The 21,781-nt window shown below is 39.1% G+C and overlaps 1 protein-coding gene across 1 annotated transcript in view; it reads left to right on the top strand.

Moving 5' to 3' along the window:
* The window catches only part of LOC127846230 (short transient receptor potential channel 6-like), a 55,944-nt gene that overhangs the window by 8,725 nt on the left and 25,438 nt on the right, over positions 1-21,781 (top strand). The window contains 2 exon segments of the mRNA XM_052377399.1: positions 3,363-3,540; positions 4,142-4,318. Of these exon segments, the coding sequence (XP_052233359.1) occupies positions 3,363-3,540; positions 4,142-4,318 (355 nt within the window).

Raw genomic sequence — 21,781 nt, 5'->3', positions numbered from 1 at the left:
TAACTCTGGAAAGACAGGTACGTGTAGATCTACAAAAACAGGTACGTGAAGATCTGATAAGACAGATACGAGTAGATGTGTAAAGACAGGTACGTGTAGATCTGGAAAGACAGGTACGAGTAGATCAGAAAAGACAGGCACGTGTAGATCAGGGAAGACATTTACGAGTATATCTGGAAAGACATGTACATGCAGAACTGGAAAGACAGAGGCGTGTAGATCTGGAAACACATGTGCGATAAGATCTGGAAAGACAGGTACGTGTACATCTGGAAGATGCGTGTAGATCTGGAAAGAAAGGTACGATTAGATCTGGAAAGACAGGTAAGTGTAGATCTGAAAAGACATGTGCGTGTAGATCTGGAAAGACAGGCACGAGTAGATCTGGAAAGACAAGTGCGTGAAGATCTGGCAAAGACATGTGCGTGTAGATCTGGTAAGACATGTGCGTGTAGATCTGGAAAGACATGTGCGTTTAGATCTGGAAAGACAGGTACGAGTAGATTTGGAAAAACATGTGCGTGTAGATCTGGAAAAACATGTGCGTGTATATCTGGAAAGACAGGTAAGTGTAGATCTGGAAAGACATGTGCGTGTAGATCTGAAAGGACAGGTAAGTGTAGATCTTGAAAGACATGTGCGTGTAGATCTGGAAAGACATATGTGCGTGTGGATCTGGAAAGACATGTGCGTGTAGATCTGGAAAGACATGTGCGTGTAGATCTGGAAAGACATGTGCGTGTAGATCTGGAAATACAGGTACGAGTAGATTTGGAAAGACATGTGTAGATCTGGAAAGACATGTGCGTGTAGATCTGGAAAGACATTTGCGTGAAGATTTGGAAAGACATGTGCGTGTAGATCTGGAAAGACATGTGCGTGTAGATCTGGAAAGACATGTGCGTGAAGATCTGGAAAGACATGTGCGTGTAGATCTGGAAAGACATGTGCGTGTAGATCTGGAAAGGCATGTGCGTGTAGATCTGGAAAGACATGTGCGTGTAGATCTGGAAAGACATGTGCGTGTAGATCTGGAAAGACATGTGCGTGTAGATCTGGAAAGACATGTGCGCGTAGATCTGGAAAAACATGTGCGTGTAGATCTGAAAAGACATGCGCGTGTAGATCTGGAAAAGACATGTGCGTGTTGATCTGGAAAGACATGTGCGTGTAGATCTGGAAAGACATGTGCGTGTAGATCTGGAAAGACATGTGCGTGTAGATCTGGAAAGACATGTGCGTGTAGATCTGTAAAGACATGTGCGTGTAGATCTGGAAAGACATGTACGTGTAGATCTGAAAAGACATGTGCGTGTAGATCTGGAAAGACATGTGCGTGTAGATCTGGAAAGACATGTGCGTGTAGATCTGGAAAGACACGTGCGTGTAGATCTGGAAAGACATGTGCGTTTAGATCTGGAAAGACATGTGCGTGTAGATCTGGAAGGACATGTGCGTGCATATCTGGAAAGACAGGTACTAGTAGATTCGGAGAGACATGTGCGTGTTGATCTAGAAAGACATGTGCGTGTAGATCTGGAAAGACATGTGCGTGTAGATCTGGAAAGACATGTGCGTGTAGATCTGGAAAAACAGGTACGGGTAGGTTTGGAAAGACATGTGCGTGTAGATCTGGAAAAACGTGTGTGCGTCGTTCTGGAAAGACATGTGCGTGTAGATCTGGAATTACAGGTACGTGTAGATCTGGAAAGACATGTGCGTGTAGATCTGGAAAAACATGTGCGCGTAGATCTGGAAAGACATGTGCGTGTTGATATGGAAAGACAGGTACGAGTAGATCTGGTAAGATAAGTGCGTGTAGATCTGGAAAGACATGTGCGTGTAGATCTGGAAAGACACGTACGAGTAGGTTTGGAACGACATGTGCGTGTAAATCTGGAAAGAAATGTGCGTGTAGATCTGGAAAGACAGGTACGTGTAGATCTGGAAAGACATGTGCGTTAAGATGTGGAAATGTTAGGAAGCGAAGACTTTGCATCACATGTAGGCACAAACATCTTTCAGATCTTGCAACACCCGTGTAAATATGAAAATACAAATACGTGAGGGTCTAGAAATAAAGGTGCGTGCAGAACGGAAAAGACTTGTTTGTGTACATTTGGAAAGACAGGCATGTAAAGATCTGGCATGACAAGCATGACAAGTACGTGTAGATTTTAAAAGACATATACGTGTATGAAGGTACGGTGACACCCGGATGAATAGGTGCGTGAATATTTGGAACGACGATTTCGTGAGTTTCTGGACGGACAGAAACGTGCAGATTTTAAGCCAATGGTAAGTGTTCATTTAAAACGAAAGGTTTGTTAAGAAATTAAACACCAGGCACCTGGGGATTCGGATGGAAAGGTGTGTGTAGATTTGAAACGACATGTTAGTTAAATATCAAAAGACATGTATGTAAAGATCAGAATAAATAAGGTGCGTGTAAATTTGGAATGACATGAACATGTAGATCTTGAAAGACATGATTTGTAGTTTTGAAACGACAGTTACTAGTAGATTTCTAAAGGTTGATAATTGTATTCTAGGAACAACAGGCATGCGGATACCTGGACGGATATAGGTGTAGATATAGAAAGACATGTATATACGTGCGTATGTGTTTGGATACACAGCTGCGAGAAGATCTCCAAATGAACAATGGATCTTACTTATAAATACATTATTACATGTATACTTAAAGTTAGTTGAACAACGCACCTCATGTGTGTCGCACTACGATTTTGTACTTATCACAAGATGAATTATTTCGCGGATCTCCATACGCTATTGTATGTTCGGTGTTTGTTGATATTTATTGGATGTAAATGACTCCTACACTACTTCGCTATAAAAATAAACATCGAGGGCCATGTCCTCCTCACTACAGGTCAACAAGGTATAATGGCGTGACTCATAGTATAACTATGGCTAAAATAGTCCTGTAAATAACACCTCGCCGCCCAATGGTCCTATTAGCTATTGTGGCACGTGGCCTTAGCGTACTACAAGTTATATTTTGTTCAAGGCAGTAAATGGAAACAAATTATCATATATTCGTTAAATACTTAAATATTTGGCAACATACCCAACAATCCTAAACTTATAATGATGTGAAGAGTTTAAATGGAGTACGGTATTTTGGGCTTAAATACGGGTATGTTATTGCGAAAATGTTGGCCTATTTGCGATGTCCGTCTAGCAATTTGGAGGACATGGGTTCGATCACCATTGTTGACGCGTTTTCAAGGCCTTCCGGAGGACACCAATTACTGGTATTACCCAGGAATCGGACTGAAAAGCGCCTTAATACGCGTTAGGCTAACCAGGCTTTTACATATCTGATGTTTCTCTCATAGGAAAAAGTTTGGCGACGATGACCACTTCTTCAAGACCCAGTTCGAAGAGTCGCAGTTCTCTCCAGACATCACGCCGCTCATCCTGTCGGCACAGAAGAACCAATACGAGATTGTCCAGCTGCTGCTGCTGCGGGGGGAACGCATCCAGAAACCGCACAAGTTCGGGTGTCTCTGTCAGGTGAGTGCGGGAACCAAGCAAGGTCAAAAAATAAGTTTATTTACGAAATTGTATTACAAAACCTTTGTTTTTCTTTAACGTAACAATGTCCTAATAAAGAAGATATTCTTAAAATATGTCTTTATGTGTTCTTTATCGATTATCCATTTGGTTTTGTCAATAGTTGTGTTGGGACACAACTTGTGCAATTTTTTGTAAACGATGAGTGACGTTTTAAGTGTTATCTTTTTTGTAATGTTCAAAATTCACGTGTGTGTATTCGCGAAAATACGCAGCCGTCAACACTTTTTTTTTCCGAGCAGCTTTCAGTAAATTGATATGAAAAATACACTAATGTTACTTCCAAGGACCAAACCGATATTGAAAAGACTTTCTCGGGAAAACGTTCAAAGAAAGTTGTCGCACAGTATCAACAAATGACTTTCGCACACGCAGTAAGAGTACACAATTTACTTGTGATATAATTTGAACATCCATGAGATTATTTAAAATAATATAAAGACATACAAACACACATACAGACATCTGGATAGAAGTACAACTGGTTCGAATTACTATGAAACGTACCGTTGAGGAGACAATGTTTGTCTTTACGTTTCAGGAGTGTGTGAACAAGAGCAAATTTGATCAGCTGCGTTCGGCTAAGTACCGTCTCAACGCGTACCGGGGTATGGCGAGTGACGCGTACATCTCGCTGTCTAGCAAGGATCCGATACTGACCGCATTTCAGCTGTCCAAGGAGCTGACTAACCTCTCCAAACAGGAGAAATACTTCAAGGTCAGTGACAACAGGCTTGCGAGGTCAGTGACAACGCGTTCTGAATGCCATTGACCACATGCTCTCAAGGTCAGTGACAACATGCTCTCGAGGTCAGTGACAACGCGCTCTCAAGGTCAATGACAAAACGCTCTCAAGGTCAGTAACAACATGCTCTCAAGGTCTGTGACAACACGCTCTCGAGGTCAGTGACAACATACTCTCAATGTCAGTAACAACGCGCTCTTAAGGTCAGTGACAACGCGCTCTCAAGGTCAGTGACAACACGCTCTCAAGGTTAGTGACAATATGCTCTCGAGGTCAGTGACAATATGCTCTCGAGGTCAGTGACAATGCGCTCTCAAGGTCAGTTACAATATGCTCTCGATGTCAGTAAAGACATGCTCACGAGGTCAGTGGCAACACGCTCTCAAGGTCAGTGACAACGCGCTCTCAAGATCAGTGACAACACGCTCTTAAGGTCAGTGACAACATGCTGTCAAGTTCAGTGACAACATGCTCTCAGGGTCAGTGACAACACGCTCTCAAGGTCAGTGACAATGCGCTTACAAGGTCAATGACAATGCGCTCTCAAGGTCAGTGACAACATGCTTTCGAGGTCAGTGACAACATTCTCTCGAGGTCAGTGACAATGCGCTCTCAAGGTCAGTGACAACAAGCTCTCAAGGTCAGTGACAATACGCTCACAAGGTCAGTGACAACGCGCTCACAAGGTCAGTGACAACGCGCTCTCAAGGCCAGTGACAACATGCTCTCGATGTCAGTGACAACATGCTGTCGAGGTCATTACCAATGCGCTCTCGAGGTCAGTGACAACACGCTCTCAAGGTAAGTGACAACGCGCTCTCAATGTCAGTGACAACATGCTCTCAAGGTCAGTGACAACAGACTCTCAATGTCAGTGACAAGATGCTCACGAGGTCAGTGACAACACGTTCTCGAATTCAGTGACGACACGCTCTCAAGGCCAGTGACAACACGCTCTCAAGATCAGTGACAACATGTTTTCAAGATCAGTGACAACTCGCTCTCTAGGTCAGTGACAACACACTGTCAAGGACATTGACAACATGCTCACGAGGTAAGTACAACACGCTATCGAGGTCAGTGACAACGCGATCTAAAGATCAGTTACAGCATGCTCTCAAGGTCAGTGACAATGCGCTCTCAAGGTTAGTGACAAAATGCTCTCAAGGTCAGTGACGACGCGCTCTCAATGTCAATGACAATATGCTTACAAGGTCAGTGACAACACACTAGCAAGGTCAGCGACATTACGCTAGCAAGGTCGGTGACAGTATGCTCACAAGGTCAGTGACAACATGCTCTTAAGGTCAGTGACAACATGCTCTTAAGGTCAGTGACAACATGCTCTCAAGGTCAGTGACAACACGCTTTCAATGTCAGTGACAACGCGCTCCCAAGGTCAGTGACAACACGCTGTCAAGTTCAGTGACAACACGCTCTCAAGGTCAGTGACAACATGCCCTTAAGCTCAGTGACAACGCGCTCTCGAGGTCAGTGACAACACGCTCTCAAGTTCTCAAGGTCGATGACAACACGCTCTCATGGTCAGTGACAACATGCTCTCAAGGTCAGTGACAATACGCTGTCGAGGTCAGTGACAACGCGCTCTCAAGGTCAGTGACAACACGCTGTCGAGCTCAGTGACAACGCCTTCTGAAGGTCAGTGACAGCAAGCTCTCAAGATTAGTGACAGCACGCTCTCAAGGTTAGTGACAGCACGCTTTCAAGGTTAGTGACAGCACGCTCGCAAGGTAAGTGACAGCACGCTCTCAAGGTCAGTGAGAACACGCTCTCAAGGTTAGTGACAGCACGCTCTCAAGGTTAGTGACAACACGCTCTCAAGGTTAGTGACAGCATGCTCTCAAGGTTAGTGACAACACGCTATCAAGGTCAGTAAGAGCACGCTCTCAAGGTCAGTGACAACACGCATTCGAGGTCAGTGACAGCACGCTCTCAAGGTTAGTGACAGCGCACTCTCAAGGTTAGCCACAGCACGCTCTCAAGGTTAGTGACAGCACGCTCACAAGGTTAGTGACAGCACGCTCTCGAGATTAGTGACAGCACGCTCCCATGGTTAGTGACAGCACGCTCTCAAATTTAGTGACAGCACGCTTTCAAGGTTAGTGACAGCACTCTCTCAAGGTAAGTGAGAGCACGCTCTCAAGGTTAGTGACAACACGCTCTGAAGGTTAGTGACAGCACACTCTCAAGGTTAGTGACAGCACGCTCTCAAGGTTAGTGACAGCACGCTCTCACGGTTAATGACAGCACGCTCTCATGGTTAGTGATAGCACGCTCTCAAGGTTAGTGACAACACGTTCTCAAGGTTAGTGACAGCACACTCTAAAGGTTAGTGACAGCACGCTCTCAAGGTTAGTGACAGCACGCTCTCAAGGTTAGTGACAGCACGCTCTCATGGTTATTGACAGCACGCTCTCAAGTTTAGTGACAGCACGCTTTCAAGGTTAGTGACAACACGCTCTCAAGGTTAGTGACAGCACACTCCTCATGGTTAGTGACAGCACGTTCTCAAGGTTAGTGACAACACGCTCTCAAGGTTAGTGACAGCACACTCTCATGGTTAGTGACAGCACACTCTAAAGGTTAGTGACAGCACGCTCTCAAGGTTAGTGACAACACGTTCTCAAGGTTAGTGACAGCACACTCATGGTTAGTGACAGCACACTCTAAAGGTTAGTGACAGCACGCTCTCAAGGTTAGTGACAGCACGCTCTCAAGGTTAGTGACAGCACGCTCTCAAGGTTAGTGACAACACGCTCTCAGGGTTAGTGACAGCACGCTCTCAAGGTTAGTGACAGCACGCTCTCAAGGTAAGTGACAACAACCTCTCAGTCAGGGATTTAAAAAAATGGCATTCGTGACTGCTATACCGAAACACAAAGGAATGCCTTGACGTACTTAGCGCATGTCAACTGACTTTAGTTAGCGAAAGTTGTCGTTCTTAACCCGCTTTTTGACTATGATGAACTTGGCTTCGTAAGAAGAGATAATGGGGTTTCTCAACGTTTTGTTGTAATTAACCACTTGTCGGTGCACGATTTTCCCCCTTGAAATCTCGAACATTTATGGTGTCATTGTTATAATTAATACGCGTAAGCAATATTATAAAACATTTGTTTCTCATTAATTTTAATTAAAACTAATTTCTTAAAGAGTCTCTGCTTATGAAAATGTTCATGCTATGTAATAAATCGTGACCATCTAGTTTAATATAGGTTTCGAAACATCCATTACCGAGTTATTCAGCTCTTTATTAAATAGAAAAACAACAACATAATAACATGTTAAAGAGAACGCAACGATACAGAAGACTACGACGTTACGGCGGTATTTGATATATAAATATAATAACAGATAGAGAAAGTTTACACAGAATCCCAGATGTTGTATGATGTAATGTCGTGCGAGCATTGGTACATGACAAAACAGTCCGCTTTTATGATGCAATGTCGTGCGAGCCTTGTGACACGCCAATTAGTCCGTGTTATCTCACGCGAAAGAATGATCGTCTGTTAGCAAGAGGTCCTCTCTGAGAAACAAGCAAATCCAAGATGACTTACTTGGTGAATCAAGGATCACGTACTTACTCATTACCCATAGCGATCACCCATGCGATTTATTTGCGATCTGAGGGTTATCTTACTTATTTAGGCTGTGGTGCGTGGAATAACGCAAATATGCTGTATTAATAGCCTTAAAACAGTTTTAAAATTCCTAGCTCAGCCATAACACTGCTATACATTGAGGGATTAAAAAAAAAACTGGCATAAAAGTAATACAAGTGATAAGGCGAAGTGTAATATTATCAACTGTCTCCCTTCCTTAAAGGTCGAAAAGAAGAGGTCGAAATTATATTGAAATGTGTGAAAGCTTTTACATTATATTATCGATGTGCTCATACCGTCTCGTGATATCATATCTAAGTACTCTTTATATAACATTGATTTACTCATAACGTCCCGTTTTATAATATCGATGTACTCGTTACGTCTCTATATATAATATCGATGCACTCATAATGTCGTAAACTATTCAATAATATCGATGTACTCGTACTTCTCGGTGTGTAATATCGGTTTGCTAATTACGTCTCGTTATATCACATCATTGTGCTAACAATGTTTCGTTGTATAATATGCATGTCCTTATAAAGGTTCGTTATTTTATATCGATGTGCTCATAACGTCTCTTTTTCTATGATATCAATATGCGCATAACGTCTCGTTATATGATATCAATGTGCGCATAACGTCTCGTGTTCTATAATATTAATGTGCTCATAACGTCTCGTGTTCTATAATATCAATGTGCTCATAACGTCTCGTGTTCTATAATATCAATATGCGCATAACGCCTCAGTATATGATATCAATTTGCTCATAACATCTCGTGTTCTATAATATCAATATGCGCATAACGTCTCATTATATGATATCAATGTGCTCATAACGGCTTGTGTTCTATAATATCAATGTGCTCATAACGGCTTGTGTTCTATAATATCAAAAGGCGCACAACGTCTCGTGTTCTATAATATTAATGTGCTCATAACGTCTCGTGTTCTATAATATCAATGTGCTCATAACGTCTCGTGTTCTATAATATCAATGTGCTCATAACGTCTCGTGTTCTATAATATCAATATGCGCATAACGCCTCATTATATGATATCAATGTGCTCATAACGTCTCGTGTTCTATAATATCAATATGCGCATAACGTCTCATTATATGATATCAATGTGCTCATAACGGCTTGTGTTCTATAATATCAATGTGCTCATAACGTCTCATTATATGATATCAATGTGCTCATAACGTCTCGTGTTCTATAATATCAATGTGCTCATAACGTCTCGTTATATGATAACGGTATATACGATCGATGTACATGTACTCATAACGCCGCGTGATATTATATGGATCTGCTCATAACGTCTCGTTATTAAATACCGATGTGCTCAAAGTGTCTCGTTTTAAAATATCGTTGCACTCATAACGTCTGTTTATACAGTATCGATATACTCATAATGTATCGAAGTATAAAATCGATGTGCACACAATATTTTTAATACCATATCGATGTAAAAAAAGAAAGAAATTGTTTTAATAAAGCTGTCAAGTTTTCAATCTGGTTCTATATAAAAATATATAACTTCGAATAGTTAACAGTATAAAACATTTACTGATGCGGACACCGAATATGTACTTACCCCTAACTTAATGTGACAACGTCTGCAACCAATTAATGGGCTTAGGATGTCTTATCAATGACGTCACTGTTATTTTGCAATAGTTTTTCGGTGTTACCAGCAAGAATATAAGACATAGTCCCACCAACATATACAGTTTTTCGCCTGGGGCGTAGCCCCAAGGCCATAGTAATGATACAAATGTCTGAGCCTATCCGAATTGGCTGGCTGCCAAAATCCAAATTCCCAAAAGTCCGATTTACCACTTATTTCATGCGCAATTAAATAAGTTCTTCGCAGATCTCAATAACCCGCCTTGTAAATACAGAATATCACTATATAACATAACAGTGTTGCTAAGCATTGGCTACGACATAGTTTTTATTGTTTGCATATTCATGCGAGAATAATTTCCTCACTTGACGGTCTAGGGCCGAAAAGATATACAAAATATATAATAGCGAGTGTTTACGGAGACAGTAAGAATAATTTTTTCTGATACATTTTTTGAAGACATTATATTTGGTATTCATAAACATATTTTAAAATATTGTTTTTTATTTTGCGTTAACAAGACATTCCAGAAAAAAGAAAATGAAAAAACAAACAATTATTCACTATCATTCTTGGAAATAGACGAAGTAACCGGATAGATGGTATTTCACTGCGCAGATCGAGCGCGCAAATCGAGCGTGAAAAGTTCTACGTGAGACAAATTACACAATCTGTACACCGTTCTTTATCAGAGTAAGTGGATTTTCTTTTGTATACACATTACAAAGGAAGTATTGAGTGTTTTCCTGATGTGTGTGTTAATTATGTTATAAAACGCTATTTTATATTTCGTGTCAAACGTTGCGAAATTCAATGTTTCCATATGTATGTGGTATATTTGTATATATAAGTTGTATATTTCCATTTGTGTGTGATATAATTGCATACATATGTTGTATAAATTCTATTTATATGGGTAAATCCGATATATGTATTGCATAACAAATATATGTTGTATAATTTCATATTTATGTTTGATATTTTCATATATATGTTCTAAAAGTTCATATATGTATGCAATATTTTGATATATATGTTGCTAATTCTGATATATGTGTTGTATAATTTTCAAAATATGTGTGTGTGGTATAAATTCCATATATTTGTGGTAAAATTTTCATATATATGTCCTATAATTTGCCTGCTGGAAAATATTTTAACGGGTATGACTAAACAACGGGATTTGGCTTTTTCGAGCGTTAAGTGCGTCTATCAAACATCATGGCCGACAAAGACATGTGAGTAAAATGATTACGCATTTGGTATCCAATTCTGAGTCTCAAAAGGCTAACAAATATTAAGTTTTTGGAGCATTACTACAGTATGAATGTTGCACATTTATTATCCTGCAATTATTTGTAACATTATGGTGTTCTTTCATTTGTTTGAGCAGCATCTATTATATCGGATATGCAACACTTCGGCTTATGTTTTTATCATGAAAGACGGTGGTTTAACAAATGCAATTTTCTGTACTTTCATCTTCTTCCAATATTTTATTGATATAATCTGGAGTATCATCGATTTTTAAAGCATGATTTTGCCATTTGGTAAAGAAGTCTCTTTAAGCTAAACTGTATTTTCAGTGATTTGTTGTCAGTATTGGTGGGGAGAAGCATCACATCATAGAATCAGCAACCCTTGTTGAGGCCCTGAATTCAGATGGTATGCTTAAACTTATGTTTGAAAAAAGCAACACAATTATTATGTCAAATTTGCCAAATTGGACTTAAAAAGTGTGATTATTGTCAATCAGTTACTAATACTTCAATTTCCCATTTTATTCATGTCAAATAAAATATACCTTACCACCTAACTGACGCTCGATTGGTCATTGTCCGCTCGGTTACTAGTTACATGTACCTCGGGTACATGTAAGTATTATTACATGTACCCCGGGTATGGTAAATATACCCAAACGTACCCAGCCGATTTTAGACTGTACCCGACTGTTTATTCCCGCCCCAAATCTGATGTCGTAAAACACGCTACCGATTACCGTAATTACGAAACAAACTGCCAATTAAAAAAAAATGCATCAACATGCTTGTTGAGTATGAGTTTCGATAATATAGATGCCATTTTAACAGAAAATTGACATGAATATGAAAATAAATAATTTAAAAAATTATTGCTGACAACGATCGATTTAGGCGCTAAAGTTCCGGGTATGTATGAGTATATTTACCATACCCGGGGTACATGTAAGTATGCTTAAGATATACATGGGGTATATGTAACTAGTACCCGAGCCGACAATGACCAATCGAGCCTAACTGACCATCCCATTCCTTATTTGCGCTCTTAAAGCCTCTTTAAACATTGAAATGAGTTCATCATTATAATTGATTGAAGATGTGGTGACACTTTGTATTTCAGACCATTCACACCAGGCAACATGCCTATGAGTACATTTTATCTGTGCTGAGGCAAGGTTTGTTATTCACATTTTTTATTATCTCTTTACTTTCAAATGAAACTTGCAAATTGTGATTGATTACATGTTTAATGATAATTAGGGATTCAAATAATACAAAAATGTCATGTGCTTGTATTTTTTCCGATTGTTTTATTGCGAAAAAAGTGATTGATTTGTTTAATTTCAAAGTAAACATGTGATGTGGTCACTTCTTAAAATACTGAATTTTTTGTAATGGTAAAAATATTGGGTAGCGGCAACATGCGCATATATCACAAAAACTTGCTTTACTTCTGTCTCAAGAAGCACAGAGGTCAGGAGCATCTAATGCATAAAATTATTTGCGGACCTATTTTATGACTATAATTACCGTGTGTGTAAACAATGTTTACCATACTGTACATGAATTGATTTTGAACTTTGTTCATTTATGTTTGTTCATATTAAAGACAAGCCTCTACATTAAAAATTATTTGAAAATTAAACATCACAATGGAAAATGCCATATTGAATGTATAAAACAATCATATAGCTGCTGTATTTTATTTATTTTGTATTGCAGGGAAGACAAGTGCTGGTACTCCTAGTGATGGTGGTGGACGGTGGTGGTTGGGGAGGTAAGGCTGTGTGGTGATGATGATTGTGATTATGACAAGGATTGTAATGCTGATACGGATAATTCTGATGATGATAATCGGTGACACATGAGTGGATAATTATACGCCCACAAACGAAGTTTAGGGGGGTATATAGGAGTGAGCTTGTCTGTCTGTCGGTCGGTCTGTCTGATCGGTCGTATTAAGTGTCCGCTCTCTAATTCAAAGTTGTTTTCATCCGATCTTCACCAAACTTGCCAGATGTTGTATCAAGATGATGTGCAGGGTCAAGTTTCGAATATGGGTGCACGCCGGGTCAAAACTAGGTCATGGGGGTCACTTAGTGCGTTAAATCATTCAGCATGGGTGTCCGCTCTCTAATTCAAGTAGTTTTTTCCGAGCTTCACCACACTTGGTCAGAAGTTGTATCTAGATGATGTGTATGTAAAGTTCGAACATAGGCCATGCCGGGTTAAAAAACTAGGTCATGGGGGTTACTTAGTGCTTTTTAAACATTGAGTATGGTGTTCGCTGTTTTATGTGAAGACAACATGCAACATATTCTGTGTCTATGCGGCATGTGGGGGTATTCGTTATGTCTGTGACAAAGCTCTAGTTTATGATGTTTATGATAGTTTGTTAGAAAGATGATAGTGATGGTAAGGGATGGTGAAGACTTGGTAACAATGATGATGGTGATTGGTGGTAATTATGATCATTGTAATAATTATGCTTAAGATTGTGACAATTTTAATGATGATGATAATGAGGATGACAACAGGGGGGGGGGTTGCGTTATGATGATGGTGATAATGATGATGTTGATGATAGTTATGATGATGCATAATTTGGTGGTTGAATTAAGGGTACGTGTATTGCTAACATAAGGATCATTATACTAATGAATATGGGTGACCATGAGTGGATGATGATAGATGCTGCTGTTTGATGTTGACAAAATGAGGATTATGATGGTGATGATGAAATTCATTGAGTTAATTTTCCTACTTTGTATTTATAACACAATACATTTTTAGGAATGATCATTATATCACACATGTAACCTGTATTGTGTTATAAATTAAATCTTATTGTTACATATAATAGACTCATGCAAAATCTTAATACCAACCTCCAAAGTGCAGGTTTCTAAAACGCAACATAGAAGTTGGCCTATCATGCTTGGTGAATGTTACCACACCCTTTCACAATGATTCTTAAAGGAATAGTCAAGGCCTGCTAAAAGTGATCAAAAATTTGAAGTGTGTACTGTATGAACAGGGTTATGATATTTATCCAGTTCTCTATTATTCACAAATGTATAAGTGTTTATGTCTTGCCATATTTCTAGATGTGTGTTAATTGTCATTGTTTTTTAGATGCTGGCAATTATAACCCCCATTACCATGTGTAATGGGGCTATAAGGAGTCACTTTGTCGGTATGTCCTGTCTGTCCCAAAATTTCATCTGATCTTCACCACACTTGGTAACAAGTTGTATCTACATGATGTGTAGGTCAAGTTGAATATGGGTCATGCCTGGTCAAAAACTAAGGTCCGGAGTCACTTAGTGCGTTTTAAACCGAAGTTTTCCGGACCATTACTATGTTATTGATCGTTAGATTTTAAAATGATTTTGTACATTTGGTTCACCATCATGGGATGGTGTTTCATGCGAAAGAAGTACGTCGATATCTCCAAGGTCAAGGTCACATTGGAGTTCAAAGGTCAAAATGCTTGTCCGGACCATAACTATGTCATTTTTCGTTAGATTTTAAAATGAATAGGTACATTTGTTCACCATCATGGGACGGTTTGTCTCGCAAAGAATTATGTCGATATCTCCAAGGTCAAGGTCACACTTTGAGTTCAAAGGTCAAAAATGGCCATATATGACCTTGTCCGGGCCATAACTGTGTCGTTTATTGTGAGATTTTAAAATCATTTGGCACATTTGTTCACCATCATTGGAAATCGTGTCGCGCGAAAGAATTACGTCGATATCTCCAAGGTCAAGGTCATACTTTGAGTTCAAAGGTCAAATGTGGCCATAAATGAGCTTGTCCTGGCCATAACTTTGTCGTTTAATGTGAGATTTTACAATCATTTGGCACATTTGTTCACAATCATTGGACAGTGTGTCATGTGAAAGAATTACGTTGATATGTCCAATGTCAAGGTTACACTTGGAGTTCAAAAGTAAAAAATGGCCATAAATGAGCTTGCCCGTCCATAACTATGTCATTCATTGTGAGATTTATAAATGACTCTGTACAGTAATTTAGTTCACAGTCATTGGACGGCGTGTCATGCGAAAGAATTCAAGAGTTCAAAGGTCAAAATGGCCATAAATGATAATGGCATAATAATTCTTAAAAATCGCCATAAATTAGCTTCTCTTTTTTGTGAAGACAGCATGCAAAATATAGTGTGTCAATGCAGCATGTGGGGGTATATGTCACGTCTGTGACAAAGCTCTAGTTGTTTTCTGTGCAGACCAGTGTTTTATCTAATGGCTATATTAAACATTTGCTTTAATGTTTTTTAGAGTCTCTGCCTGAGAACCAAACACCAGAAAAAGATACTTCCATAACTACATGGACAAGATCACAAACCCTTCTTCTCCTTGAACTGTACAAAGCAAATGTAGATAAGTCCAACAATACCCTGTTGATAAAAAAATGTGGGAAGAACTGTGCAAATCCTTTAACAGTAAAGGTAACCATTTTAATAGCAAGCGGTTGAAGGGAGATGGAAGACCATCGTGGCAGCTTATTGTCGAGCTAAAGACAGCAACAGAGCGAAGGGAGCAAAGAGAACATACTTTGAATTTAAAGTAGAATTGGACTATATTCTAGGGGAAAGGGATGATACTTCTCCAGCATATACAATATCAAACTTAGATAGTGCTTCTAGTTCATCAGCATGTACAGGAGACTCGGAGGAAGACACTGACTCAGGTGAAGAACCCAATGTAAAGATACAGTTGAACCGACAAGAAAAAGAAAAAGCTCTTCAAATCAAATATTTAAAATTTTAAAACAATATGGTGAGGAGGAGAAGCAGAGAGAGCATGCACGTTTAGATGTTGCTAAACAAATGCAGAATGAGACAGTTGATTTATTAAAAAATCTTATTGATTTGATGAAACAGAAATAAAAACTTTAAGAATTTCAATACATACATAAATCAAAGCGCTGTAAGCGCTGAAGGCCTGGGGCTAGGTTTAGTGTGACGTAAAATGCATTTCGGATATTTTGTCCGAATTTCTCCCTTTGTCCGAATTTTTACGGATTGACCCTAGCAGAAGCAGAAGCTCAGGAACTGCAAGCAAAGACAATAGTTTTGTTTATACTACAGTGTACATAGACGGTGGTTGACAACACGATACTGGTTGTGGGAACGATAACCTTTTGTTCAACTCTACAGATCTGGTTGAGGTTCGTCTACATAGGCGGTGAAGATATACAACAACAACATGGCCGCAAAAAAAACGGTTATTGTTGGCGTCAAATAAATACATTTCAATAGCCTAAATTGTTTTCTATTACATAATTAACAGATCAGGAAAACACTCATACTTCCTTTGTAATGTATATACAAAAGAAAATCCACTTAAGCCCAAGTCTCACTTTTGCCGGTAGAGCCCCGGTCCATCCCGTTTGCTAACGCCGGTCGACCGGCGAGGACCGGGATGATTCGTAGACATTTTTTAACGCAATCACACTATTTCCCGGTGCCGCCCCGAAGCCGGTCAACAGCCCGGCAGAGTCCCGGTCAACCCGGACTGGCTACGGTTTATCCCGGTCAAGCCCCGGCAGAGCCCCGGTTGTCGCCGGTAGTGCCCCGGTGAAAGCCGGCAGCGTCCCGGCATAGCCCCCCCGGTTGTCCCCGGTAGTGCCCCGGGGAAAGCCGGCAGCGTCCCGGCAGAGCCCCGGTATACCGTAACACCGCGGCACTCACCGTGTCTATACCGGCATCAGACCCCGGCAGAGCTACGGCAACGCCCCGGTTTCACCCCGTTCGTCGCCGGTAATGCCCCGGCGGAGCCCCGGTGAATGCCGAAAGCATTTCGGCAGAGCGCCGGTTTTCGTATGTACCGTAGCTATACCGGGACTCTAACGGCATTCATTAAAATGAAAGAAAGGAAAATTGTATGAAAAAGTTAACGCTTTCTGCGCAGATTGAGGGTGTTGACATGTTGATTTTCTCTTCTTTCTTCGCATATTTCTAAGTATTGTGGTATTCTGATTGATCATTAAAGTTTAAATACAATTCACCGTACAATATTATTTTTTTTGACATTGTCAGTTTTGAACCCCCCCCCCAATTTTTTCTCCATTTTTTGTGAACCATTTATTTACAAAATTCACTCTCATTCATCCAAATGTTGAACAAACAACGCTTTTGTAGTATGTATTAATAGTTACATGTATAATATATACAAATATGATAGTTTATAACATGTGACAAAAAGAAATAAATAAAAAATTAACAAACAAGTGATGTCATCATCCTTCGAAAACGAAAAAAATTGCAATCTCTAGTCACGAGTCTTTTTTTTTAAATAAATTGTCAAAAAAACATGGCAAAAGGAAATCTACAATGAATGCTTGAATGAGAAATAAAGAAAACAAGAGCTGTCAAAGGACAGCGCGCTCGACTATTCGAGTGCTTGACAGTATAACATAAGCCATAATGGGGAAATTGTTGAAATTATTCAATAAGGTCAAGGTAATAGTTCAGGTATATTTTCAACAATCTATTGAACATTTGTAAAGACATAAAAACAAACTAATAAGATTTTTTTTTCAAGTTTGATAGCAATAGCTTGGGTGGGATGTTTGGACAGTCCTTCAAAAATAAAGTAAATAAATATTTTTTGTTTTAACCATGTTTCAAAGAAAAAAAAATCTTTTTGGGTTGGGTACGGGGGGGGGGTGGTTGAGTGTGGGTATAATCTGGGGTGTTGTCATTTATTAGGCAATCTTTCAAAAATAAAAAGGAATATTTTTTTTTTGGGGGGGGGGGGGGGGGGGGGGGGGGGGGTGCAGTGATTCTGGGTTGGGGCGTGGGGTATTGTTTTGTTTGGGTGGAGTCCATTGTGGTATTCAGGTAAGTGTTGTATTGTCAAATTATGAATAAAATCTTATCATACATAAAGAAGTTATGGCAATTTAACTAAAATGTATTCTTGTGACCTTGAGAGTCAAGGTCATTCAAAGGTCAAGGTCAACTTTAACTTGCCAGGTACAGTACCCTCTTGGTAGTAAGAAAATATTTGAAGTTTGAAAGCAATAGCTTTGATACTTTAGAAGTCAAGTGGCTCTAAACACAAAGTTTATAAAAATATTCAGTTACTAAGACAAAACAATGCTTGATACAGTTGTCTGCTCTTGTTTATAGATTGGGGTCATGTTGGTAAAAAAGTTTGCAAAATGAAAGCAATATGTCGAGGGATATTGAAAATATTTGAGGTGGTACGCAAACTTTAACATAGATTTATCAATAATATGCATATTCTAAATGGAAAAAGGGCCATAATTCTTACAAAATGCTTGATACAGTTGTCTGCTCTTTTTTTTATAGATTGGGGTCATGTTGGTAAAGAAGTTTGCAAATATGAAAGCGATAGGTCAAGGGACATTGAAAATATTTGAGGTGGTACGCAAACTTTAACATTAATAATATGCATATTCTTAGTGAACAAAGGACCATAATTCTTACAAAATGCTTGATACAGTTGTCAGTCCTTGGTATATAGGTTTGGGTCATGTTGGTTAAGAAGTACGCAAAATATTTAAGCAATATGTCAAGGCACATAGGAAATATTTGGGGTGGTACGCAAACTTTAACATTTGCACGCTCACGCCGACGCCGGGTGAGTAGGATAGCTCCACTATATATATTTCATGTATAATAGTCGAGCTAAAAATGGGGGTCACCAGTGAAAACGAAAAGTTCCCGCTTTACAATCAAGGTTACCCCCCTTTTCCAGAAACGCCATACTGAATTTGAGATTTTTATATGTGAGCATAAAGATAAGCTAATATGTTCAAAAATTATTATAAATTAAAAAAAAAGAGGAAAAGCCTATAATAAACTCATAAACATAGAAACATACATACATCTCATATAACATGTGTGAGATGGAACCTACTCAGTGCAGTTAGATTTGCTAGCCTAGTTTGAAATTGCACGTATAATGCGTTCTTCTATAAATAAGACTTGAAAATGTTAAGGGAAATAAGAACATTAATAATTAAGTAACAAGGCAAATTTAATCAATTAATCAACACGTTTAAAGGAAAATAGATTTATCAATTTATCAATGACTAGTGATACTAGTGATATTAAACATTAAACTTATTATGATAAACAAAACAAATACATGATTTTCATTATAGTTCTTTGGAGAACTTAGACAGGTTGGAACAAGTGTCTCCAAAAGACGCTTGGCATTGGTGACCCCGGGCTGACCGTCAGTTATTCATTATGAAAATGTTCTTGAGACCATCGCGTTCTAAGATCATTTTAAAGATGTATAAGGTTGAGTCCAGAGCCAGCTATAATATTTATGTTGTTGCAGCATTGAACACATGGCTGTAAACAAGAAGACTCCGTGACTGCAAGTTCCTAGCTTTTTTCTGGGTTGAATTTGAGTCCATAATCTGTCTGGTTTTATTTTCCTCCTGCACAGGTAATCAGCATACAATGTGTCACTGAAAAGATAACACCATTGTTCATTTGAAGTTGGTATTTGACTAGTACATGTAGTTATATTCAGGTAGTTTCATAAGAACTTCAATAAGTTTCAGTCGAAGAAAATTATGCATAATTGCAAATTGTGTATGAATAATTTTAACCATTTTTATTTATTAAAATAAAAATATTTCGTCTTTTCTTATTTATTTGGCTTCAATAAGCCTTTTCAAAGTTGTTTCTATAAATTTACAACATTTTCTTCATGTTATTTAACAAAACAATCATATACAGATGTCAAATACACAAGCACTTGTATAGGAGTAAGAACTGACATTAGTGTTTCATGAGAGTGTGACATAATCCATTATGATATCGTTTTTTTTATTCAGACATTCACAAAATAGATTGTCATTACTAGTATTTTATATGATACACCTTTTAAAACTGGATTAATAAGTAACTGTTAACACCACATATATACATTCTACATCCAAATGTTAATACCAAATACATGTATTATCCCTACTGGATATGAAACTGACTATTAACGTTACATTTTATATTTACTTAAAACATTGATTCTACATTAACAATCACATAAATCAGTGAAATACCTACGTCGTTTCCATCTTATAAGCCTGTCTGCTATAAAGGAGAAAGTTGAAACTTGATGAATGGTCCTTCATGTATTTCCATTTTCTTTAAGTTCAATTGATCATTGGAACATACAGTGTTGACAAAAAGTAATTAACCTTTCCTGGACCACCAATGTTGTTGATCATTGCTGAAATATAATAAATATGCAGCATTTTAATTTGGATAACCATAATACATAATTTTGGTGATCACACAAGTAGCAGTCATTGGCATATCATTTTCAGAATAGTAATTTTAGTATTTGGGACATAATATACTTTTTTGTTGTTTGTTTGAGGAAAACATCATTACTTGGTCATAAAATTCAAATATGCTGTCCTTGATTTCCATGCATTTACAACACACAACTTTTAACTTACATGGCATATGTTCTTTTTCAAACTGAAAGCAAATATGAGCCTGATTATGTGGTAAAAATCACTGACAGGGTGCACTTTTCCTACAAAATCTTCATTACTCCAATTATGAATAATGAAACTGTTATACTTGAAAAAAAAATTGCATAATCTATGTACCTTCCTGTTCCGAGCTTTGTGTGATAGCAAAACAAGGCATTTCTTTCTTGAAAAGTTAAAGACTCTTCTTTACGTGATAGGTTTTGCCGTACGATAACCCGTTCACATGGCTACAGTCATCACACAAGCATAAATCCACTTTATCCCCTTTTACTGCTCACCAACAATATTAATTTTGTAAGCGACACGGGTTCTAAACGTTATTCTTGACAGTGGTCAAATTTTCAAGCGTTTGATATTCGTATTTCCAGGAATCGTTTTCTTCATAAATATCAACACTGCCATGCATTATGCTAAGTTTACATCTGGCCACGATCTCCCCGATTAGCCAGAGGCTAAAAACTCGGGAAGCTCTACGATTAAATTATGCTAGGTTTACATCTGGCCACGATTACCACGATGTCCCCGATTCCAGAGCATCGTGGCGAACGTAACAGAGCGTGGAGTCAAATCGGGGTGATCGTGGGGGAGCGTAACGGAACGTGGTTGAATCGGGGACATCGTGGGCATCGGGACAGATTTTAAATCAAACTTAAATTTCACCACGATTGCCCCGATTCATTTTCTAATCTCAAATCGTAGGTCAAATCGCAGGAGATCGCAACAAAGCGGCTTTGTCGTGGGAGATCTTAACAGGACGTAACGGAACGTGGTGGAGCGTGGAAGCCAATCGTGTTGATCGCAACAAAGCGTAACAGAACGTGATGCAATCGTGGGCTCGATCGTAGTAGCAACAAAACGTGCTGATTTCGTAAGGAAGCGTAACAGAACGTGGAGTATACCATTTAATCGTAGAGCTCCCCGATTTTTTAGCCTCTGGCTAATCGGGGAGATCGTGGCCAGATGTAAACTTAGCATTATGGTATACTCCACGTTCTGTTTTACGCTTCCTAACGAAATCAGCACGTTTTGTTGCTACGATCGAGCCCACGATTTGCATCACGTTCTGTTACGCTTTGTTGCGATCAACACGATTGGCTTCCACGCTCCACCACGTTCCGTTACGTCCTGTTAAGATCTCCCACGACAAAGCCGCTTTGTTGCGATCTCCTGCGATTTTACCTACGATTTGAGATTAGAAAATGAATCGGGGCAATCGTGGTGAAATTTAAGATTGATTTAAAATCTGTCCCGATGCCCACGATGTCCCCGATTCAACCACGTTCCGTTACGCTCCCCCACGATCACCCCGATTCGACTCCACGCTCTGTTACATTCGCCACGATGCTCTGGAATCGGGGACATCGTGGTAATCGTGGCCAGATGTAAACCTAGCAT

This window comes from Dreissena polymorpha, chromosome 9 (genome assembly GCF_020536995.1).
Source record: "Dreissena polymorpha isolate Duluth1 chromosome 9, UMN_Dpol_1.0, whole genome shotgun sequence".
NCBI classification, from domain to species: Eukaryota; Metazoa; Mollusca; class Bivalvia; order Myida; family Dreissenidae; genus Dreissena; species Dreissena polymorpha.
This window is presented reverse-complemented; position numbering and strand designations above follow the sequence as displayed.